Raw genomic sequence first — 21442 nt, 5'->3', positions numbered from 1 at the left:
GAAAGGTTGCATTGGACTCAGAAACATGCACTTGGAGGCACTGGCTCATAAAATTTTGGCTAGCTTTGGGGGGCTGTTCTTAAAAAATACTGCTGTTCACTTTTTGACTCACCACTCCCCACCCCAGGAAAACTGAAGAGTTGGAGAAATTAGGTTCATTGCGCAGAAGTACCGTTGTGAAGATGCAAGAAGAGCATAGCAATACTCTGTGTAGGCTTGGGGAGACTGTTGCTGAATTTGAAACGTACGTAAGTCTTTGGGTAGTAAGCGGATGCTTTCATTTCTTCTCTGCTCTTGTGTAAATGGGGTGTCCCCCTCTGTCTCCTTCTTTCCCCCTTTCACAGTTGACTTATTTTGGTTGATGCTGGTCTTAAGAACTGTAGAACACTGGCCTTTCCCCTTTTCCTTTGGCCCATGAAAACATCCAAATCAGGACATGGTGATGGGATGGGCAAAGCAAATTGTGGGCATTGGATAGCTCTCTGTGTCCGCCCCCCCCCCCCAATGATTCTTATTTATTTCAGCTTTCATCTCCCATTAACACAAATCTGAACACTTGCAGAGGGTTTCAGGTCCCTCACTCCAGTTCCAGAGTTTTATCAAGGCAAACTGCTGCAGACACATTCATCTTGCATGTGCATTGACTTGCTTCTGCAACAAAGGATTTTGTGTTGTTAAACAGTAGTAGACACACTCTCTCTTTGGGATCCTTCCCAAAAGGCAGGTGGTGCTGGGGAGGAAGGAAAGCATCTAGGAGTAGCAGAAGCAGGGCAGTCCCTTTCCCCTGCCCTCATCTACCCCCTGGTATTGCTGCTTCTTATATGCCATAAAATGAGTATGGACTACCTTGTTGCCGTGTTACAAGGTTCAATATATTTAACTAACTTTGCTGAAATGAGGGTGGGTGGGTAATTTAATAGCTGTCTATGACACCAACCTTGCTAGTCTCCCTTTTGGAAGGAGGCAGGAGTGGATAAATGGTTGCTCACTCCAGATGCTGTTGGGACTCCAATGCCCATCATCATATCCCAGTAGCATGCCCAGTGATTGGGTATGATGGGAGTTGGAGTCTGACAACATCTGGAAGGCTATAGGCTTCCCATCCCTGATGCAGGAGGGATAGAAAAATGGAAGGCATTATTTGACTAGCAGCATGATGGGGTTTTGCGTGGCACATGAGGAAATTGGCATTAAGCCCTTGATAAAATCTTAATTCCCACGAGTGACTTGAATTCTGCTGTGCAGAGCTCTGAAGCAGCGTGACCCTTGTCCAGATAGTTTGCACCGGTGAAGGAAGTTTATCCTCCCCCCCCAACTCGATCTAAGCTGTTGGCATGTAGGCAAGGAGGAATGGGAAGAGTGAGTTGACCAATGCCAGAGGTGGGGGTGGGGCAAAGCATGGAGTGTAAGGCATGGCAAAGGAGAGCTTGAGCGCAGTGTTCAAGTCAAGCAGGAATGTAAATATTGTAACCCTTCTTAGTTACAAAGCTTTTGTGGTCCAAGAAATCACATCCCTCAAACAAGAGAAAACAGCCCTGCAGGACAGATTACTTGAGATGAGCAAAACTGTGCAGCACGTGACCCAAAAGATGGAAGATGCGCAGCTTGCAAAAGACATGGCGCAGGAAGAAAATGCAAGGTAAGGGTGATGATAAGAAATTTCACCCGATAGACCTGATGGTGAAGTGGGATGATATTTACATGTGTTTGCTCAGCCAGATTTCTACCTGTCTAGGCTAAAGAGTTGTCCGTCACTAGCACAGATCATAAATTATAACATCTCCCCCCCCATCAAAAGGTTTAGACAGAATAAGCTACATATTCATCTCCAAAGGCCCAAATAACAGCTGAGGGGAGCAGTCTTGTCTCTTGGTCCTATCAAAGAAAAGCATGCATACAGGATAGGATTTCTATAATAATAATTGCAAATCCTTCGCATTGTACCAGTGTGTAAATTGCGTAACAGATTTGATCCTACAAAGTGAGGATCTAGTCAAATGATCCTCTGACTTTTAGTACTTGACTCTCATGGCAATTTGTGCCATTTATCTATATGTTCATTCTATTTTTTTGCCAACCATCCATCAGGCGGAGAATTTAAAAAGCTCTCCTCCCTCCCTTTACCCACTCCCCACTTAGGATGATTCTGGATGCCCAGACAAAAGTAGCATTAAAAGATGCAGAAATAAAAAGAATCAAAGAATCGAATATTGTGGAAATTGCTAATCTGCAAGCAAAACTTGAAGAACAAAGTGAATATTTTAAAAAGCAACTTGAAATAGAAAGGTAAGTTTCACAAGTTTGAGTTTATTTCTGTGCTGTGTTCTGGCCAAAAAGGTGGCTCACAAAGGTTAAGAAGTATATGAAATTCGAGCAATAACCTTGGTTTACAAAAATTATGACAAAATCCCCACACACACAAACCAACAAGTGTGTGTGTGTGTGTGTGTGTGTGTGTGTGTGTGTGTATGTGTATGAAAAATATACATGTCCCCCCACCTACCTAGAGACAAGAATGTCCAGAATGCCAGAGAGCAGAAATAAAGTTTTGGGCAGCCACCTTCCCACCACAGCTCCTCTTTTATAAGGATCCCAGGAAGGAGACTAGGGTGAAGCAGGTGTAAAAGCATGCTCCTTGATGCCCCAAATGCAGGCTCCCCTGGGTCTTGCATCAGGTAATTGGATCTCTGAAATGAGGAATGAATTGCACGGCTTCTGTTTCCTTAGGAGAACTGTTGCTGAGAAAGTAGAAGCTGATTGCAGAGAGAGCCTGGAAACATGGCGTACCCAGTACGAAGACCTGCTTAATAAAGTCAAACCCTTTCAGGTTAGTCTGATTAAAGCCATTAAGAGTCTAGATACTGCAAAAAATACCAAAATAAACTCTGGAATTTTCACTACTCTCCAGGTGCTCCCGCTGCCTTAAACCAGGGGTAGTCAACCTTTTTATACCTACCGCCCACTAATGCATCTTTCTTGATGGTAAAAGTTCCTTACCGCCCACCAGAGCTCAATGAAAGGAGGATTCAGCTTGTGCCATAGAACCCCCTACCGCCCACCTAGAATCCTGAAACGCCCACTAGTGGGTGGTAGGGACCAGGTTGACTACCCCTGCCTTAAACACTATTAGCTGTGGGTAAAATTCAGTGATGACCATACATGTGCAGTTCCCTTTCCCCTCTACAACCCTCTATGCCTTCCAGAAACTTCTCTGGAGGGTTGGGGACCCTCAAGCACATGAGGGGTTGATGTTGGATTTGATCCGGGGTGTGTGTGGGGGGGGTAATGGGCAGTTTCTTTATTGAATTGGTTATACAGTAAGGACACAGCATCTGAAAGCAACTCGAGTTTTGCTGATCGTTTGCAGTTCAGCCTATATTAAATGTTACATTTCAGAAACAACTTGATGCATACGAGGCGGAGAAGAATGCCCTTTTGAATGAGAATGGAGCAGCCCAAGAAGAGCTGAACAAACTTAGCGACGCATATGCCAAGCTGTTGGGCCATCAGAATCAGAAGCAGAAAATCAAACATGTAGTGAAACTGAAAGAAGAGAATGCACAACTGAAACAGGTTTGTGATATGCAGCATTGCTATGGCTTGGAGCAAAACAAACTCAGGAGGCTGAGTACCCATCAGTTTGGATGCAAAATGGGGGCCATGAAAAAATCCAGCAATAGCCTGACACTGTGAGGGGTAGGGGAGATGGCATGAGGTACAAAGAAATGCATATGTTTTCAGCACCAGCCGGGCTTTTTAAGGTAGATTGTTGACATATTGAGCCACTGAGAATACATAAGGAGTAGCTGTTATACTGATTCTTTTAAGGTTTTTAGTGGAATTGCCTGTTTTTCAGATTAATGTACCCTACCATAGGTTTGCTTGTTTGAAGGGGGTGGGTTAAGAATTAGATGAAATAAACATGTGAATTAAAAGAAAATAGCATTTGAGGGAGGGAGGGGACTACTTCACAAGTTCCTGTCAACTTGCAGGATGCAGATGACTATTTTTGCACCTGGCTGGGGGCAGCAGGGAGTGTTGCAGAAAAGGATGTAAAGAAACCACAAGCCAGCCAAACTCTGAGTCAACTATTTCAAGGTCTGTGCTGAAAAAGGTTTGAGGTATATGCCTGTCGGAACAAAGACAATGTGATGTATAGAGATGGAGTTTCTTTTGCTATTCCTCATTTTTTGGCAATTAGACCCATTGAGTTTAGTCCTTTAAAAGCTGAACATATGCTTTCTGATAGTCATAGCCACAGAAGATTCTGAATGTGTCCTAGAGCTTTGTTTGATGTAGATATCTTTAAAAGCTGATAAAGCCTAATGGATTTTTACAATTGCCCGGTTCACATGTCACGTTAAACCATAGTTAAACACGATGATTTAATGTGAATAGGTGCTGAAAAGTTCTCATTCAGCTCCCGTTGTTCTTTTTATGCCTCAAACCCAGGTCATGGTTTGTTTGCAGAGATGGAAACCAATACTGTAGTAGTAAACAAGGTTTGTTCTTGGCTTCCTGCTCATAGCTTATTTGAAGAGAAACAATTCACAAGGCCAGGCAGCATGACAAACTTAAGCCTGTATCAGCATGCTACCAAAGTTGTGTTTTTAATATGGCTTACTGTGATGTGGAAACAGAGCCAACGATAGTGTAAAGTGAGACGAGCCAGGAGCTATTTGCAGGTAAAAGTAAGGGAGAATTTCCTGTTGTACTACCTAATGAAAGGGGGAATTTCAATTTTGGGAGTGCGGGGGAGTCGAAGAGCATTCTTCAAGGACTAATCTTTTCCCAATGATCCCATTATATTAAAACTAGATTTTTTATGATCAAAATTTTTGTACATACACAATCCATGAGTTAATTTTTAAGCTGTTGTGCATTTTAGGCCTTCAGATTGAGTGGAATTAAGTTGGATCAAGTTTAACTGAACCGGTTTTGAGTCACATCTTTTCATGTTGTCACCGAATTTGTTGTGTAACTTACATTGAAGTATTCTGTTCTTTAGGAGGTATTAAAACTACGATCTCAAGTAGCAAAGGAAAAGAAAGTTCGGGGAGAGCTTGAGGACCAAATAAATGCGATTCAAGGCATCAAGCGATTCGATCCTTCTAAAGCTTTTCAGCATTCTGCCAAGGAAAATGTCAGTCCAAAAACACCTTTTAAAGAAAGTGAGTCTGCATAAATATACCACAGTTCAAATTTCTCAAGTGTTTTTAAGCATGTTGATAATACTCAATGACCTTATTTCTTTAATTTGTATTATCTTTTCAATTTATAATTAAGTAATGAACAGTAAAACAAAAATGGAACTGAGGTGCAAGTAATTGCTTACCCAAATAACAAAAACCTGCCCCACACCTGATTATATGTAGGTCAGGCAGAGATATGGTTGCCAGTGCACAATCAGAAGCCTAGAAGGGCATTCCTGATAGTGTGTTGGTAAAACAAAGCAGGTTTAATCTCTACCACCTCGCAGGGAACTCCTTCATGCATCTGTTGCCTAGGTGGTAAGTGTGCTTTTGAAGTCCTGTGAGGCTGGATCCTGAAATTTCTGGCTTGCAGATCCATAAAAGTTACCCACCCCGGCTTAGATTAGCAGTAGTCCTGTGATTTTTCTTCATCTGTATTTCCATCCTAATATTTCCTGCATTATTTCTGAACTGTTCATGTCTGCCATGCACAGGCAGACAGTCACTAAGAAGGCTTTTTCAAGTATCTAACAATGTCTTTTCTGTACAACAGGTAACAAACAAAATCCAGCCTTATTTCTATTGAACAGACCATGAAACAAACCCACGTTGCTGCTTCATATGTGAACATAATACAAGTCTTGACCTTTAAATTCAACTGAATGGTGTCTTTAAACATGTACTTTTAAAATCTCTTGAAATTAAAGCAACTATTAAAGATCTCCTTTCACAGTGTCCTTTTTTTTCTTTTGCCTAGAGAGAAACTTGCCATAGCACTGACATACTTGAGGTAGCAGCAGGACCCAATTACACATTTTCTATGTGCCATTGCATCTAATATTTGCAGGTGTTTAAATTCTAAAAACACATGTCATGCTTGCTGTGTAAAAATCAATGCCACAAGGCTATGTATCCCAAGTGCCACTTGTTTACTGTAGCAGAGGGTATGCAAGTATTGTATCTTTCTGCAATTTAGAAATTGAAACAGTAGTTTCGGTTTTATCATTCTATGTTAGAATAGCTCAGTTATGAATGTGCTTCTTTCTAGACACTGGAAATTTAAATTTGTTTTTTGAAAAAATAAAGTGGTTTGTAATACTTTAAGATGTTGGGATTTTTTTCTTGAGGTTGAAAGCGTGGAAATCAAATGCTGCTTAATAGAATATTTTCTTCTGCTTTTGCAGGAGAATTTGTACCAACTTCGTTACCCATTAAGCTGCTTCTGTTGAGTTCAATATTCAATTCAGCACTATTCCACAATTGAGCTAGAGTTTCTGTGTAGAAAAAAGGTAATAGGTGGGTCACTAAAGGAAGGCTCTTCCATAAGCACTTGAAACTCATCTGATACATTCCAGAGACCAAATGGGCCCAATGCCTGAAAGGCTTCACTCTTGTAGTGCAGGTTGTGTTTGGAAATAGACTTTGTTACCAGTAATTTGACTTGAATGGTCTTTCTGAAGGTCCTAGTGATTCTGAAGCTGCATCCAGACTGCATTCTACAAGCAGAAGGGCTACTTTTATTCACAAGACTGAGATCTAGCAGGTGTTCCCATTGGAAAGATGAAAGGGAAGCCATTTTTGCTGAGGCCCCTTTACATACGCAACCCTCTACCTTACCTTAACGCTGTTCCAGAAGATTTCCCAACTTTCCGAGGCTGCAGAGAAGAGGATTTAGCAATCCCCTCTTCTTTTTCTCCCTTCCTCCATTCTTTCTAGTTCTCTAATTCTACTCGTGGACCCTCAGTCTTGCAAATTTTGTAGGATTGGTGCTCCTTACTTCACACCCATCCTGGAACAAAATAAAAATGAACAAACATGCTATTTTCCAAATAAGAAAGGGCTATGGACAGAGGTCTTGCCCATTGGTTAACTTGTTCAGGTCTGTAGAGTATGTTACATTTCTCACCCTTGGTTCTCTAACTTGCCATGTGAGGGCAATCTGGCGGTGACATCTGTCACCCCACTGATCGCCAGGGTTGATTCGACTGATCTGGCTGGCTAGGCGGGTGTCTCCTTCCTCCCTCACCACTCCGTGTGTGTCATTCCCGAAGCTGCGTGCTCGGTGGATGAGGACAACTATCCCAGATAGAAGGAGTGTACTGTTCTTCAGTCAAGAGTATATAATAGCTGTGCTCCCCTGCAAGAACGTCCAAACAAGCAGATGAACTAAAAATTATAGACAAAGTTCTAACATTTATCTTTTCAAAAGTCAAGTTACTATACTGGCTCCCCCCTCCCCCCCCGATCACTTCAGAAATGGGCGATTTGTAATAATGAAAAACCCACGCTCATTCCACAAAGAGGCTTTTGTTGTGCACTGGCTGCTTTTATTCACTGCCATTTGCAGAGCACCCCATTCTTACATTGTTTTAAAATCAGGAACAAACTTTCTTTAAACAGACACTGTCATAGTATGCCACGCCACAAATTTTTAAAGTCCATTTCCCCGTTTTGATGCAGAGCACAGTTATTGGCTGGATGCCTCACCCATTTGCCCTACTTTGGTTCCACGACTGCTTCCTGCATTAGCACATCACTGCAGCGCTTGCTCTAGCTGTACAAGAAAACAGTCTCCAGCATCAGGAGAAAAACATGCATTTTCATTTTGGCAATGGGTAGGTTTGGCAGCCTGAGCCAAGGGCGACCCTGTGCTTAAATTGACAATGTGAGGCTGCTGCATGATGCCCAACACTTTGCAGTGCTGCGTATTGCAAGCAGATTTTTTTATTAAGAAATAAAATAAACGGCATTCCAAACAGGGCCCCTGACTGAAGGATAGGCCGAAATACGTGGGCGGTAAATGGAAGCGACAAGACTTGAGTGTTTCCAACTATACGGCCAAAGAGCTTGAGCGCTTAGACATTGCGAACGGGCATTAACGGGGGGGGGGAGGAGGGGAAGTGAGTGAGCTCGACGTGTTCCGTCGCGCAAGACTCTCGAGGGGCTCGCGCACCGCCCCCTTCTAGAGGGACGGGCCAATAAGCGGGCTGGCCTTGAACGTGTCCCAACGGCAGCCGCGCGCGCGTCCGCCCGCCCCTCTGAGGCCCCACCTTCCCAAGGCGAGGGAGCCAATGGGCTGCGGGGCTGCCGAGTGGGCGTGCCCTGTGAATGGCTGCCGCTGCCGCCGCCACCGCGAAAGTGGAGCTGAGCGCGAGCGGCGGGCGCGGACTGAGGCAGGCGGAGGGATGGTCGGGTGGGAGAAAGGGCTCCGGATCCGCTTCGAGCCCGGCAGGTGCTGGCTGGAGGAGGTGAGGCAGAGCTGGCGGCCTTCTTCCCCTCCCTCCCTTCTCTCCGAGGGAGGTAAACAGATACTAGCCGCGCCCCCTGAGCGGGGTGGGGCGAACCGAGGTGGGGCCGCCGCCGCTGCTCGGGGGTCTGGGCAAAGCTTTGTAATGGCCAGGCCAGCCTTGCAGGGTAGGCCTCCGCTTGGGTGTTAAGAAAAAGCCACCCCCGGGTTGAGTGGCACTAACTTACTCCTCACGATCCCAAACACAACTTACCTGAGAGCAGCCTGCGTCGGGTTAAGATGGGGGAAGCCTCAGGGCAATGGTGATAATTCAATAATCCGATTTTAGGTGCCCCACTGTGCGCAACGGGATTTACTTTCAGGCAGTGCTTTTTATCTCTTTTTTTTTAAAAAAAAATTGTTTAGGGGTACTCTCATTTTGACTCCAGAAAATCACCATTTGACAGTTCAAATCGGGAAAAATAAATACAGTAAAAGGACAAAAGTACAAAGATTCACAAAATGTTTAGGGGTATGCGTACCCCCCCAAAAAAGCACTGCTTTCTGGTGTAATCCCCACCCCCAAGGCCTTATTGCTGGGCTAGGGAAGGGAGGGCGAAATGCATGCTTCAGATATTTCCTGCCTGAGGAAGCCCCACACATCATAGTAGGATTCTGCTCCGAGATCAGGATCAGCTTGCTAAAATGTTTTCCCTGCCCTCTGTCTTAAGTAAAATAAAATAAAATAAAAATTCGTGGGATTTCTGACCATTAAGAAGTGTGGGTTGCAACAGCAGTGGGATCCTACAGCAATTAGAAGCAAATAAAACAATACAAAACCAATACTGGAATAACAGCTTGTCACTCGTCTCTCTCTGTAACTAATAGCCCCTTCCCTGTGCTTGTAACTTGGGTTGGGGGATGTGTTTATATAGATAATGGTGGAATGGGGAACTAGTCATTCATCCCCCCCCTTTTAAGTATTTGATTCTGAACCACGCCTGTGATGTACTTCCTCACATAGCTGGAAATTCCACTTCAACCCACATATTTGAAAGAATATTTAATTTGATCATTCCAGTGACCATTTTTGCTATGCAAAGAAGCTTACTAAATTAGCTGCCTGGGAATTAGCCTTTTGGTGGAACAATTGTAAACATTATCTTTATTTATACGATATATTTAAACAGTCCCTTTTGATGGAAGTCAGTTTCAGTAAACAATAGTAAGATATGTCCTTCTTCTGATGCTAGAAATGTAAAGCTTGAAGCTATAAGCAATCTAAGGTTGTTGTCTTCAGTATACTGTGGGCTGTTTGTGCAGTCCTGTGCATGCTTCCTTGGCATAAGTCCCATTGAACTCAGTGGGGCTTGCATTGGAGTAGACTTGCACAGAATGTCCCCTAAAGCCTACTAAAACACATATTTAACTGGATTAAGTTTTGTTAAGAATATAGAAGATAACAATTTTCTTTTTTTACAGGAGGATGTTGATACGCCAAACAGACGTGTTCTGATTACTGGTGCTACTGGGTTGCTTGGCAGATCTGTGTATAAGGAATTTAAAGGAAATAATTGGAATGCTGTCGGTTGTGGGTACAGTAGGGCTCGACCAATGTTTGAGCAAGTTAATCTTCTAGATACTACTGCTGTTCACAATGTCATCCAGGATTTTCAGGTGAGAATGGTGGAAAGAAGGATAAAGCGGCTAACCACCATGTTTATCTGAAGGTTTCTTCAGCAAATTCATGTTAGTTGGTCACATAAAGTTTTACTGATTATTGATGTCCACTATCTATCACAGCAATATTTAGCTTTGTTTATGTATTTTTTTTTCTCTGTAATCTCTGATGCAACCCTTGGTGAACCTTCTGTATATGAGGTGCATGATATGAGGAAAACTAGTGTGCAGGAAAGTAGCCGTATACTAGTAGTCTAGTAGAACCTGGAAAGCCTGCTTTAGAATAACACTGCAGAATAATTTGGGCTTCTCACTTAGAGAGTGATTAGGGTATTCCTTTCTTTTGGTTATGCAAATAAAAATGGGGGAAAGAGCACCTCCAATGAGTAAAGCAAACAAAGGAGACGGAATACAGGAGTATTCACTGATATAATAACTATTTTATTTTTGCTCACTGTGTTTCAGAGTATAAGGACTCCTCCTTCTAGAGCTTGAGAAATGTTAAAGTTTGCCAAAAAATAAAAAAAATAATTCTTCATATCTAAACCGCTGCAGAAACAGCTTGAAGAAATGTCTGAGCAAAAAAGATGATTTTCTTTCTCTGCATCTATGTTGAGCCTTACAACTTAGTCAGAGATGATCTAGAGTAAATTTGCACTTTAGATGTGGTTTACTCCATGGGACAATTTTCTGCTAGCTTTCCATGAACAGTGTGGATTTGGTACAACTACTTGCTTGTTCTTTGCTCATTAAAATGGGTGTTTAATTTCCAGCCTCATGTGATAGTACATTGTGCGGCTGAGAGAAGGCCAGATGTTGTAGACAGTCAACCAGATGCTGCTTCTCAGCTCAATGTGGCTGCTTCAGGGAACATAGCAAAAGAAGCAGGTAAAAAAGGTTTGGTCTGCATTTCTTCTCAGGATGCATAATTATCTTTTATGTGTCATCATAAGTATGGGTTATACACCTGAACTTAAAGAATTCTTACCACAAGAAATGTATCATTAGCTGTTTGAGTAACATGCATTGATGGAGGAGACGGATAGTGGGAACTAGCTGCCAGCTGTTGGAAACAAATTCTGGGTTAGAAATACTTAGGTCTTTCACAATCACGTAAATATTTGCTGTTTGTGTGTTTTAAATTCTTGGAGAGAATAAAGATAAAGAGAGTAACTGCTTTGTATTTACATCTTTTCATATTGTTTTAATTTATTCTTTTTATAGCTCAAGTAGGAGCATTTTTGATCTACATTAGTACGGACTATGTATTTGATGGAACAAATCCTCCCTACAAAGAGAATGATGCACCAAATCCCCTAAATCTCTATGGGAAAACTAAACTAGAGGGCGAAAAGGCAGTTTTAGCAAACAATGAAGGTAAGTGTCAATTTGCAGCTGGTAAGTTTTTCTTTAACGTTAAGGCTTGAAATCTTTTACTGGAATTCCATAAATAGGAGCAAATGGATTTGGAAGTTCAATTTTATTTTATTTTCAAAATAAGAAACATATTTTAAAATGGGGAGTGGGTTTAAAAAGAAGCTGCAGAGAATAAATAGAATCAAGTCTCTTTATAAAGTTTTGAGATTATGTAAAACCAATATAACAGAAGGTCAGATAAAATGTATACCACTGACTTGAAATGGTGAGAGAGAATGGTAGCATTGTTAATTCATTGTTGAGGTTGAGGTTAGGGGTAAGGAGCAGAGGAAGCTATAAAAGTCTTCCTTTTTTTTAAAAAAAAATTGAAAACCTTGTTGAGAGGGGAAAAAGTAGGCACAAACTCTAGCAAGACAAATGAAATTTGAGAATAAAAAGCGGTTGGAATTCAGGACACCTGTCCTTTCCAAACAACTAGAGGTAGTTCTTTAGTTATTTTTTTCTTACCCCTTTCATTTGCACCTCAGATCAATCCATCAAAGATGATACAGTCGTACCTCCGTTTACGTATTCCTCCAGTTACGTAAACTTTGGGATTCTTAAGCGGCAAACCCAGAAGTATATTTCCGGGTTTTTGCTGTGTGTGCATGCACAGAAGCGCTCTGCTACCATGCATGTGTGCACAGAAGTGATCTCTCTGGTTGCAAAAACCTCGGGATCTGGCCGGACCTCCGAAATGGATCCCTTCCGCAACCAGAGGTACCACTGTGCTGAGATTTGAACTTCTGCAAGACTTGCTAAAATAGAGTAGATAATGACAAAAGCAATATTGTTAGTGTGCCAAAGGGAATGATGATGCATGTTCTCGAGTTTCTCTCTGGCAACTTCTATTGGGTGTCAGAATGGCCACAGCAGCTTTCACCAACCGAGTATCCTTCAGATGTTATTGGACTTGAACTTCCAGCTGTGCTGGTCGGAGCTGGTAGGAACTGTAGTCCAACAATATGTGAAGAGCAAGGCTATATGTTTTGTAGTGGCAAACTAGATGATCACTTCAGTTTCCTAAGTGATTTATATTGGTATTGGTGGCCTACAAGCTGAGGATTCTATTTATTTATTTATTTATTTATTTATTTATTTATTTATTTATTTAACCAAATGTACTGGACACCCAATAGCTATTGTTCTGTGAGTGTTGTACAAAAAGTGAAAAAAAATTAAAACAACATACAGAAACAATCATTACCTACTGTACATTAATGAATATCAGGAAGTCATGCTTGACAAAACTACATAAGAAAGAAAGGAGCCATAAAGTTTGGGGCCATATGAGAATACATCACTGGGAGGTCTAACTAAGGGTTTGTTCCATTTCTTATTTATCCTAACTGCTCCTTTTCAGTGTTTAATGTCAAGGCCAAGGAAATTCCCAATCACTGCCACCTGCTGGCAACTCTATGCTATTTATCTTGCTTTTTATTTTGCCTCATTTTATAATTTTAGAGCTTGGTACTGAAAGGGAGATTAAAGGCCTGTGTGCTATAGGGAAGGAGTAAACTGGGTATGGGGAAATTGTTGGGGAGAAAAGAAAATAGGATTTTTGGAGGGGCATTGAAGAAAAGAAAGAGCTTGAAAATCATACATCCAGAGTATTATGCACTTTTCTGCTTACTCCATCTCAGAAGTCAAAATGTAGTGCTGTAAAAGGAGCAGTAAAAATGTCCAGGGGGTTAGCACACCCTCCCTATACAGAAAGCTAAACTATTTGGTGGGATTTAGTTTAGCAAAAATGACTACTGTGGTCAGGATGGAGGAACATGGCACAGGCTTATTAATTACAAATGATGAGAGAACTTATACAGAGAGATTTTTTTCCTCCTCCCCAAAATCTGTGATCTCTAGATTATCTAGTGAAACTGATTAATAACAGATTCAGGACTAAAACTATTTCCATGCACAGGGAGAAATTCAACATAGCACTGAGCAGCTGCTGGGCAGTAGAGCCAAAGCCTGCTGAATTTCCTGTATGTGGCATTTTGAAGTCCCAATTTTGGGGCTTCAAAGTGCTCAATCACCTGATAGCATTGTCATGTCAGGTGACTGATGGATGGGTAACCCCACTCATCTGTCAAATTTGGCCTGCGAGGCTAAGATTCCTGATAAAAGTTCTCACCTGGAGAGCTGAAAAGATTCCTAACCCTTTTTAAGGATTGTACAGAGCAATGGAGTTCATTGGCTGGGTAATCATTAGAAACAAGCAGATCCCTGTCATCTGTATTGTATAGTGATACTATTAGCTGAATCCAAAGCCTCTGTTTAGACAAGTTGACTCGTCCCAATTGGATCCAACTTCTGTTTTAAAAATGTGGATGCCAGATTTCTCAGTTAGGAATGGTAGGTGGAGGGATACATGATAGCGAGAACTCACTGAATGGCTACCAGATTTAGCTCACCAGTTTGCGTGCATTCATGTAATGCAGGGCTGACTGAGAACAGGTAACTCGCAACTTACACACATTTTACTTGCACACATTCAGCTTTATGCGCTTGGCAAACAAAGGGCGCAAGCATCCAGGGAAAAAAGACACTGGCAATCCCACCCGCCATTGACCCCAGGTGTTTTGAAAATATGCGAATTAGGCTTTATGTGATATCCCCAGAATATAATCCCTACGTAACTTGAAAATCACCTGTAATGAGTGTTTGCAGTCATTTTGTTGCTTACTTTGGGTTGGTAGTTAACTGCAGGTTTGTTGTAGAACATTCTCATATACTGGTGACACAGGATTTCAAGGAGAAAAAAATGAGTTATGATGGGGTAACAGTAGATGTTGACTTATACCATTATTTCTTTCCTACTTATCATGTGGATCCTGGGCATCTTTTCTATTGCATGGTAAGGTGTTTTTGATGTAATTTAGCACTTCTTCCTTGCATAAGTGTACATAATCTGAAGTTTTCATCTGAAATCTTCACACCCACCGAGATTTATTCTCTTTTCCACATAAGTAGACTTGCCTTTTCAAGGGAGTGAAGTGTCTTGTAAATAGTTCAAAGGTGGTTTAATTTTCTTTTCAGAGATGAGCTGAGGAATTTTCATTGTACCTGTTCATAAATACAGCTTTGTATTCATAGCTTTTCTCATCTTCTAGGTGCTGCTGTGCTTAGAATTCCTATTTTATATGGAGAGGTTGAAAGGTTGGAAGAGAGCGCTGTGACAGTTATGTTTGATAAAGTGCAATTCAATAATAAATCAGCCAATATGGACCACTGGCAGCAGAGGTTTCCCACCTATGTCAAGGATGTAGCCAGTGTTTGTCGACAGCTAGCGGAGAAGAAAATGTTGGTGAGATATTCTTAAAATAAATTTCAGCCAGGATTTTTCGGACTACTTCACATATTATCATATGTGTAAGATTGTAGTAGTACTAGCAGTGATTCTGTGTTTTTATGATGTATTCAAGATTTCAAAAATACTGTGGGCTGTATCCAGTGGTGCCTTCACACTAATGGATGATTTCTGTTGCAAGGACATGGTTCCTATTTTCACCAATGCGTCCCGTCCCCCGTCCATCCCCCTGTTGCAGTCCTCTATGCCATTCCATCTGGACCAGATGATGGTGTGCAAGTGACTGGACACAGTGATGGGCTGGATGATAGCCAGTAATAAACAATTATGATAAGATGGGGGCTTTGTGGGTAGGTGGTTCCTAGGTTTGGGAATTAAGTAGATAGCCTGTTCTGGTCAGGGTAGTACTCCTCTTAAAGAACAGATGGGTAGTCGGGGTTTTTTCCTGGTTTGCAAACTGTCACTAGAGGTTAGATATCATAGAATTGGAAGGGATCCTGAGGATCATCTAGTCCACCCCCCTGCAATGCAGAAATATGCAGCTGCCCCATACAGGGATCAAACCTGCAACCTTGGTGTTATCAGCACCATGCTCTAACCAACTGGTTTGTGTGGCCTCAGTGGTAAGGAATGCTTGTGCCCACCTTTGGCTGGTTTGCCAGCTATAACTGTTCTTGAATTGGGATAATCCAGCTACAGTAGCTCCTGCTATAATAACCTCCTGATCTGAGCATTGCAATGTGTTCTACAGAGGCCTTCCTTTGAAGATGGTCTGGAAGTTGCACAAGATGCAGAATGCCTCATACTGTTTCTTTACGGTGGTGAGATGGGGTCATGTTACACTGATCCTGGAAACACTTCTGGTTGCCCGTGAATTGCCTGGCTTAATTCATGGTACTGGTGTACAGAGCACTGAATGGCTGAGGACCCAAGTACTTGAATGAATGCCTTCCTCAGTACCAGTAAACCAGGCTTTGTGATTTGCAGGGGAAGGTTGCTTGCCATGCCTCTGGTAAATATGGCCTGGGGGAGGGCACAGTACATGAAGAAGGGTCCTCTCAGTGGCAGCAGCCCACCTGTGCAACTCCATTCCTGTTGAAAGCAGATTGTTCCCCAGGTGCCAGTTTAAGACCTACTTTTTCCAGCAAGCTGTAGTAATCTATTGCTTACCAGCATATTGTATTCTGTATTTTATTTTGCATTGAGGTTTCAACTTTTAATGTTGCATTTTGTTGTTGTTGTCATGAGAGGAAGGGAAAGCTACAAGAACTAATAATATTTCCTACTGTTTTTGAGCGTCCAGAACCCTAAGGGGAAGCTTTTGGGAGGCATGGGGGTGCACTGGGTATATGCCCCGCTTTGCACAAGGGGAAGTGTTTGTGCTATCACAAAGCTACCATTGGGTACAACCCTATGTTAACTGTTACAACTAGTCTTGAATACTGTAAGAGTGGGCAGGGTGGTGGTGCTCCACTGACCTCCCATTGCCCATGTTGCTGTTGCTTACCTGGAAGTAAAGGAGAAGGGGGCAGCTAGGACAGCCCAGTGGAGATGCATAAGCTTCACCTTCCCCATCCATTTTGCAGGCAAGCAAAAGCAATTCAGGCAACAGGAAGTCAGATGAGCAGCCTCACCCTACCAACCAGTACTTTTTGTAACATTCCCTCTGAATGCAGTAACATAAGAAGCACCATTCTGTTCAGAAGAAGGCTAGATTGTGATGTAGTAGGCATTATAGAAACAATAGATGGGTTGATATTTTGACTGGAATTTTTACCAGGGACTAGAAGAATGGTGGCGGTGGCAAAGGGGGATTATTTTTTGGGTCAGTAAATGTGCTGGCGGCAAGAAAGTATGATCTAAGGTGGACCTCTGAGGTTAGAGTGCAGGCATTCTCTGAGGACACAGCTACATGCTGTTTGGGTGGGGTTCAGTTTTGCTCTGGCAGCACATTCACTGTGGAAAACATGCTGTCAAAGCATCTGCTCATCAGCTGGTAAGTCGAGAGTTCAATCTTGCTAGGTGCTGGTTTACCCAGAACAGTATGTTCACGGTGGGAGGAGATGGTTCCTTCAGGTAAACAAAACTGTTCACACTGACAGAGCAATCTTCTTAGTGCAGTATTGAATTCCTCTGTAGGAGGAATGTATAAGCTGCTGATTTAATGCTGACTATACTAGGAAGTTGCATTCAGGTGCATGTAACCTTCAGAACACTTGCCAGGGTTTTTAAACTAAAGGTAGTTCTCCTCCCCCCCCCTTCTGTTGACCTTGCATCATGATAGCTTTATCTTGGAATGAGAGGTGATATTGCAGTAGAAATGCTTGGCAAGCAAGTTCTAGTCATTGCTTATACACAAGAGATTATAATAGCTCTAGATTGTGGCAGTCTTTTCATATAAACATAGAAGAGTAAGATGTGTGAAGTTTTGCTTTCTAAAGGAAGTAAACTGCCGCCCAGATTTTTATTTTATTTTATTTATTTTTTTACAATACTTGGTTGAACTGATGTAGTTCTAGGGGGAAAAAACCCTCAGTAGTTGAGTGAAATAGAGTGCAATAGAGAAGTGGAGAGAGATCTGGTGGATTACTGTTTTTAAAAGAATAATTGGCCTTGGCTTGATCCAGCAACGTAATGATTTTGTTCTTATGTGGACAGAGATTTGCTTGAAATGGAACTCAAATCCTTTTTCGTAGCAAAGCTACTACTCAAAGAACTGTGGAATATAGAAAAGAGCCAGGGATATTGAGCTTCTTGTTTAGTATAATATTCCAATAACATGGTTATGAACAAGGTGGTTCGCTGCTGTTGTGTTTTCTACACATTTTCTGAAATAACCGCATGGCTAAACAAATAGTTCTAGAGGGGGGACAAAATATAAGAAGGCATATAGAAAGAAAAAAAAGATTGCTCTTTGAACAAATCTAAGAGTGAGCTAAAACTGAATGTTTTTACTCTGCAGAAAAACACAAGGCTGGGAATTGCAATTAGGCAGAATATTTATTATGGAAAAATAAGTTCTCTTTGAGTTAGGGTGGCAGAATTGTCATGATCAGCTTTAGAATGATCATATGTGAAATTCTCTGTTTTGCAAAAACTTATCTGGGTGATCCAGATATGTTAGATTGACTTAAAACTTGCTTTTCAAGTTAGCCTTAAAGGGAATGTTCTCTAGCTTTGTTTATGGTGTTTTCTCTGTATTTATTTAACACTGTAAAATAAACAAGAACATAAACTTTGTATACTTCTCTTTTTCCTTAGGATCCATCAATAAGAGGAACGTTCCACTGGTCTGGTAATGAGCGGATGACTAAATTTGAAATGGCATGTGCTATGGCGGATGCTTTCAATCTTCCCAGTAGCCACTTGAGACCAGTAAGTCATAGTGTATAACCCGTGACACAGAAAGAAAAAGGAATGTGCAAGAAAAACTCTCACAAAGTTTTATCAAAGGCAGAACTTTCTCAGGAGTAATATTGCACAATACAATATAAAATAATTGCAAAATGTTCACCAGCTGTGGTTTGGCTATTCTCTTACACCGAGGGTCCCAACTGAGGCTCCTTAGAGTCCCACTGTCTCTCATTTCATCAGAGACAGATGGTGAGCTTGTCACCTTGGTAAGCTCAGGGCTCCTTCCATCATCAAACATGCTTTGTGAACAGTTTGTTCAGATTCAGGGTTCCTGTTGTTCTGTCCTTAGAGTGCAGCCAATACTACTTCAGTTTCTTATTTAGGTGGCGGAACAAGCTTCATAATTTTCTGCTTCCTCCCCTAATTGTTCTAGGTAGAGCCTTCTAAGCTCTCACACAAGCAGCCCCTTCACTGGTTACAGGTCTCTCACCATACCCTCAGAAGCTTCTTCCATTTCCTTCTCCTCCTCCCTGCTTCTGCTCCTCTGCATCAGCACTGTCCACTAAGTTCTGTGGGCCTGTCCCATTCCTCTCCTTCATTCACTCGCACACCTTCCCACAGCCACTCTGCGGTTTCATCTTCCACACTCTCACCCTGGTTCCCTTTCAGTCTCCCCTTCTTGTGTTGCCTTGTCTGCCCATTTTCCTCTCGTTGCCTCTCCTTTCTTTTCCTGTCTGGGACTCTCCCGTGCTGCTGGCTGCGGCTTTATGTCTCAGCCAATAGGGTGTTGATGCCTCCTTGGTGGTTGCATTTGTCAGGCTGCCAGGCTCCACCTCCTGGGGCTCCCTTAATCCGCCCACCCCCCAATGGGCTGCATCTCCTATCTTCCACCCTTTGAAATAATGCAGATTGATAAACCATATCCGCAGAGCTACTTTCTACCAGTTTGGAACTCTCTTGTATTTTCGCCTCTGCAGTTTCAAAGGTAACCACATAACTCTGCAAGCTTGAAACTTGAGCTGAGATTCAGGGAACCCAGCACATGCAGCTAAGGGAGATTATTCCCACCTGACTACAAATTTTGACTCTTCATTATATAATAACTAAAATAATTTATTTCTTGTACCCTCCTATCTGACTGGGTTGCCCCAGGCACTCTGGGCAACTTTCAACAGAATTTAAAAGAACACAACAAAACATCAGACATTAAAATATGAGTCTCAGCAGTTCTTTCTACCTTAGCCTTGGAACTGACCACTCCTTTGGTAGCTGTAGGCGACAGGGAAATGCATGCAGGCAAGCCCATGGAATTACAGGCTGGCAGACGATGGGCAGAATGCGCTATTCCTCCCTCTTCCCAGCCAGGCTACCAGGGGAGAGAAGTAGTGTAGAAATGCAGCAAGCTCATGGTTCCTCCTCTGCCATCAGCTAGTAAAACTTCGCAGACTTTTTGGTTTGGGTGAGGAAGGTGTATGCTTATTTGCAAGACTGCTGTGCCTTCTGCAGCATCTTTCCAGTGAGCGGAAGAGGCTGCAGTGGAAAGTCCCAATGTGTATGATGGGCTCTCTGGATTCCTAGGACAATGATTTGTCAAAGAAGACTTCTGTATCCCCTTTTCCATACTAGTAAAAACTAGTGTTCAATGCAGAGTAAGGTTACGGGAAAGCATTTAGGCTATCCTACATTGCAGAATTGTGAGTGTTTTCCTGAGAAGAGATTTCTTCATTTTTATTTTTTGTTCTAGACAGAGTGCATATTTCTCTTTTACTGCCTATTTTTATTTTTAAAGATTACAGACAGCCCAGTTGTGGGAGCTCTTCGTCCCAAGAATGCTCAGCTTGACTGTTCTAGACTACAGATGTTGGGCATTGGACAGCACACTCCATTTCGTGTTGGGATCAAAGAATCACTCTGGCCATTCCTTACCGACAAGAAGTGGAGACAGACGGTCTTCCATTAGTTGGAAATATTTTAGAGCATGTATGGTATGAGGCACTTTTTAAAAGGGGGGGGGGAGAATGGTTTTGTATTGAGTGTTCTATGTTACAAGTTTAATTCAATCAGGTAAAAATATGGTCTTGCACTAGTGAACTTATAAGAGGTGTTGGCAAAAAAGAACCTTGTTCGAAGTGATTGCTATTTCTTTCTGTTCTGTCACTGGTTTCTTTAAATATTTAGCAACCTCTGAGTACTACAACCATCAGTAATGGTTGAGATGAGATCCGGTTTCCTGAAATACACTGTTGTTTTATGTGTCTTCGATTTCAAAAGAGTATCTCTCTTAACATTATTTCCCTATTTGCCAAAATAATTAAAATAAAGCTTTGGATTTTGGCATTTCATTTTTTTAAAAAGCTATTCTGATTTGATTGAAATGGAAGTGAGAAGTTTGGGGTTTGCTTTAACTGTGATCAAAATATTCTAAAGTAATGCTTTATTTTTGCAATTAATGTGCAGCTTTAATGCTTGAAAGATGTTCTGTATTTTGAAATCCAACTGCTTTCTTACATTTGTACAAAATAGTTCATATATCTTTCTGTCACATGCGCGCTGTTAATGAGCACACTGGTTCATAGTGGGTGTCGGAGGCACAAAATACAAACATTGCTGTCTTTTCTTTATTGGTGTTTCTGAGAACCCCATAGAACCCAGAAAATTATTAGATGTTCTCATTAAACAACCAGTTTACACATTGTATCAGAATTGTCATTGTTTCAGTTGGACCAAAAGAGCTATACCAATAGAACTATCCCTAATTGTTCATTCCTCATTGCATACATGCAGATAAGATGGCCGCATTAGGTATTTGTACTAGCCTATTTCTGAAGAGAAAATTCTATGCTTACAGTGAGACAGTTCAAAACTATTAATGCTGTTCAGCATGAATGTTTAGCTTAAATGGCAAAGTGACTTTTGTGTAAATTTTGTGTTCTTACTTCAATAGAGTGTTAGGGTGTACGTATTGAAACCAGGCTTTTTACTTAAAGCAAGAAAACCTAAGGCAGCTTGTGGCAGGCGTATCTTTTCTCTCCTCTGCTCTCTCCTCTGTCTCCTGACCAAGGTAAAGCATCCAACAAAAAACCTTCTAAAGGTGGTGAAACAGCATCAGTCAGATTCATAAAATATCTCTAAGCCATTCATATTGTCATTCCCTTTCCATAAGGACATATCCTGACTTGTTTGTCTTAGTCTGACAGTCTAACATCTTGATATGCACTTGGTAAGTTATAAATGCAAAACGACATTAAATATATATAACTGGCA

At 41.8% G+C, this 21442-nt stretch overlaps 2 protein-coding genes and 1 long non-coding RNA gene across 6 annotated transcripts in view; 2 read left to right on the top strand and 1 right to left on the bottom strand.

Moving 5' to 3' along the window:
* HMMR (hyaluronan mediated motility receptor) overlaps positions 1-5912 on the top strand; it is an 18623-nt gene extending 12711 nt beyond the window's left edge. For all 4 annotated transcript variants that reach the window (XM_083597011.1, XM_083597010.1, XM_083597009.1 and 1 more), the window contains 7 exons: positions 128-244; positions 1481-1639; positions 2140-2286; positions 2728-2827; positions 3397-3573; positions 5009-5171; positions 5746-5912. In XM_083597011.1, the coding sequence (XP_083453137.1) occupies positions 128-244; positions 1481-1639; positions 2140-2286; positions 2728-2827; positions 3397-3573; positions 5009-5171; positions 5746-5789 (907 nt within the window). In that variant the 3' untranslated portion in view covers positions 5790-5912. The remainder of the gene's footprint in view (positions 1-127; positions 245-1480; positions 1640-2139; positions 2287-2727; positions 2828-3396; positions 3574-5008; positions 5172-5745) is intronic.
* Positions 1-8816, bottom strand: part of LOC310755165 — an 11668-nt gene extending 2852 nt beyond the window's left edge. Inside the window, exons 1-2 of the long non-coding RNA XR_014544200.1 lie at positions 8693-8816; positions 6810-6981 (exon numbers count right to left, since the gene is read on the bottom strand). This is a non-coding gene — a long non-coding RNA (uncharacterized lncRNA). The remainder of the gene's footprint in view (positions 1-6809; positions 6982-8692) is intronic.
* On the top strand, positions 8115-21442 carry MAT2B (methionine adenosyltransferase 2 non-catalytic beta subunit). The gene is made up of 7 exons (XM_083597477.1): positions 8115-8440; positions 9901-10095; positions 10872-10986; positions 11323-11475; positions 14628-14821; positions 18086-18199; positions 19968-21442. The coding sequence occupies exons 1-7, from the start codon at positions 8264-8266 to the stop codon at positions 20136-20138; spliced, it is 1119 nt and encodes a 372-aa protein (XP_083453603.1). The 5' UTR covers positions 8115-8263; the 3' UTR covers positions 20139-21442.

Source organism: Podarcis filfolensis (assembly GCF_964270895.1).
Source record: "Podarcis filfolensis genome assembly, chromosome: 2".
Lineage (NCBI taxonomy): Eukaryota > Metazoa > Chordata > Lepidosauria > Squamata > Lacertidae > Podarcis > Podarcis filfolensis.
Note: the sequence above shows the minus strand (reverse complement) of the source record. Positions and strands in the feature narration are given on the sequence as shown.